Source organism: Gadus chalcogrammus, chromosome 19 (assembly GCF_026213295.1).
Source record: "Gadus chalcogrammus isolate NIFS_2021 chromosome 19, NIFS_Gcha_1.0, whole genome shotgun sequence".
Lineage (NCBI taxonomy): Eukaryota > Metazoa > Chordata > Actinopteri > Gadiformes > Gadidae > Gadus > Gadus chalcogrammus.
In genome coordinates, this window is record NC_079430.1 from 7,554,606 (window position 1) to 7,557,105 (window position 2,500).

Here is a 2,500-nt window from a genome sequence, read left to right on the forward strand (position 1 = left end):
GTCACATGATTCCTGAGCCCTTGGATTCCGGCCCTCTGCAGACACAACAACAACAGGAAGTAGGACCATGTTCACAGGTGTCAGGAAGCACAGGAAATAAACAAGCAGCCCTCTGGAACAGCTCTGTGCACGAGAGTCAGAGGTGAGGCCCATAAGTCCTATTAATAACCTCCACGATGTGTTTTGTTTTTTTTACAAAGAATATTCAGACAGCTTAATGGAGCTGTAGCCTGCTATATTGTTTGAGACACTGTTTGGAGTGAGTGTGCTTTTCTTCAATGTTCTGGTCCGTTTTTCGATGTCGAAATTATCAATTTATTATATGGCTATTTATTAATGTTGACTATTTTTGGCGTAAATCTTGAGCCATGCCCCGTTCCACATCAGGGAAGGGGTTGGCTACAGGTTGTCTTTTGACATTGGATTTCTTTGATGCCACCCAGTTTAAACCCATTGCTCACTGTCTATCTAATGTCCAATGTATACAGACCAAAGACAATGCCCTACTGATGCAGAAATGATGAATGGAGATAGTTAATAATAACGCACATTTATTTTTACAAATGAAGAATCCATTCTTATATTCAAATATATTGAGCCAGTTCAATCATACTAATTTATTCAAACAATGCAATGTGTAGGCCTCATTATAAAATGAATTAAATAATACTCAAAAAGGTATGAAGCCTTTAACCACATTCTTTGGTACATCCATCCCTCTAAATCAAAGCACTGCAACCAAGTTTTGTTCCTTCATCCTTTTGATTTATTTGTAAGAGCATCATTTTAATCCAATGACAGGTGAAAGACAGGCCTACATACTGTATATTCCATAATATCAGTAGGTAAGATATATAAATGAAACATATATGTATAGCAAACATCAGATGATTTAGTGCAACAAAATGGTTGACAGTATGAAAAATAAGGCTGTATTCAGTTAGCAAACGATATAAAATGTGCAAAGTAGGTACTTTCTTATGTCATTTGAAACTTATCGAGCAACATAAAGGCACACGAAATGACTTTAAGTTTTAAGGCATAAAAAAGTTCGGTTTTATACGATCATAAAATATATTCTTCAATCATTTATAAGTTAAGACTATGCTACATTTACACAGAGTATAGGCTACTGTCAGACTAGTGTATGCGGTCGTCAGCGGGGGGTGCGGACCTTGGGGTCTGCGGTTCTGTTGGGGTCCTGGTCCGCGTCTTGACCGTGACTGACCTCTCCTGAGCCCAGCTCCGCTGCTGGAACACACACGAAGAAACACGTCAAACTATGCGTCTATAGCGCACTGGTTCATAGGTTAACAGTGAAATACATTTAAAATACAGAAAAAATAAGCGTTTTGAATTAAGACTGCTGCGTTTTAAAATAAATTAAAGCGTCCCGACATTTGTAAAAAGAAAGAATTAACTCTCTGAACTCAACTTATGTATTCATTCATTTCCTGTGGTTACTTGTGCATTTACCTGTGGTTGGCCTGAGTTTGCTGGCGATTTTGGTGAAGAACTTGAAGCTGAGGCAGGCCCCCGTCTCTCGGTCACAGAGGCCTCCCTTGCAGCTGCACGTCTTGCGGCATTCGACCCCGTACGTCCCGAACACGCAATCTGGGAAGACGTGGCATCAAACAGGGACTCGTTTAATAACATTTAAAACACACACACACACACACACACACACACACACACACACACACACACACACACACACACACACACACACACACACACACACACACACACACACACACACACACACACACACACACACACACACCGATAATCACAAAACGGTTGATAGGCCTATACCTAATTTAGAGAGTAAATCAGACTGAATATGAGATCGTTCAAGTCGAATTAACCACTAAGTGACACATTGCCAATAGGATATGGCACACGGCCTATTAACTAATGGATTAACAGTTAGTCATCAATAAACAGGCCACCTCTCCTACGCAGTCGCTGTAGGCTATTCCATCGTTAAAGATGCGCATGTGGTTTTAATGATGAGATACACTGGGTGGGAGTCCCGTTATAAACTCAAACACACTCACACACATGCACGCACGCACACACACACACACACACACACACACACACACACACACACACACACACACACACACACACACACACACACGCACGCACGCACGCACGCACCCACGCACACCGCACACGCGCTTACCTCTACAAACGCCGTATTCATCGCCGTAGTCGTCCTCATCCTTGTAGAACTCGCAGTAGAATCCCGGTCCGCACTTCACCCCGTGCATCCCGGACACGGTGCGGTAGCAGTGCTCCCCTCGGCCCGCCGCGCACACCTGGCAACAGCCGCAGTCGTCCAGGACGGTGGCGGCGCCAGCGCGTCTGCAGCGGGGCGCGCCGCAGAGCTGCGCGTTGCAGCGCTCCGGGCAGTTTACCGCGTACTTGACGTTCACGCCCCACGACTCGACGTCCCGCAGCACGAGCGCGGAGGACAACACGGCGAAGAACA

At 44.6% G+C, this 2,500-nt stretch overlaps 1 protein-coding gene across 2 annotated transcripts in view; it reads right to left on the bottom strand.

Moving 5' to 3' along the window:
• Window positions 1-544: 544 nt before the first annotated feature.
• Window positions 545-2,500, bottom strand: part of esm1 (endothelial cell-specific molecule 1) — a 2,087-nt gene continuing 131 nt past the window's right edge. Inside the window, exons 1-3 of one of the 2 annotated variants that reach the window (XM_056578648.1) lie at window positions 2,192-2,500; window positions 1,477-1,614; window positions 545-1,251 (exon numbers count right to left, since the gene is read on the bottom strand). The exon at window positions 2,192-2,500 is cut by the window's right edge and continues 131 nt beyond it. In XM_056578648.1, the coding sequence (XP_056434623.1) occupies window positions 1,157-1,251; window positions 1,477-1,614; window positions 2,192-2,500 (542 nt within the window). In that variant the 3' untranslated portion in view covers window positions 545-1,156. The remainder of the gene's footprint in view (window positions 1,252-1,476; window positions 1,615-2,191) is intronic. The other variant, XM_056578649.1, reaches the window with a different exon arrangement.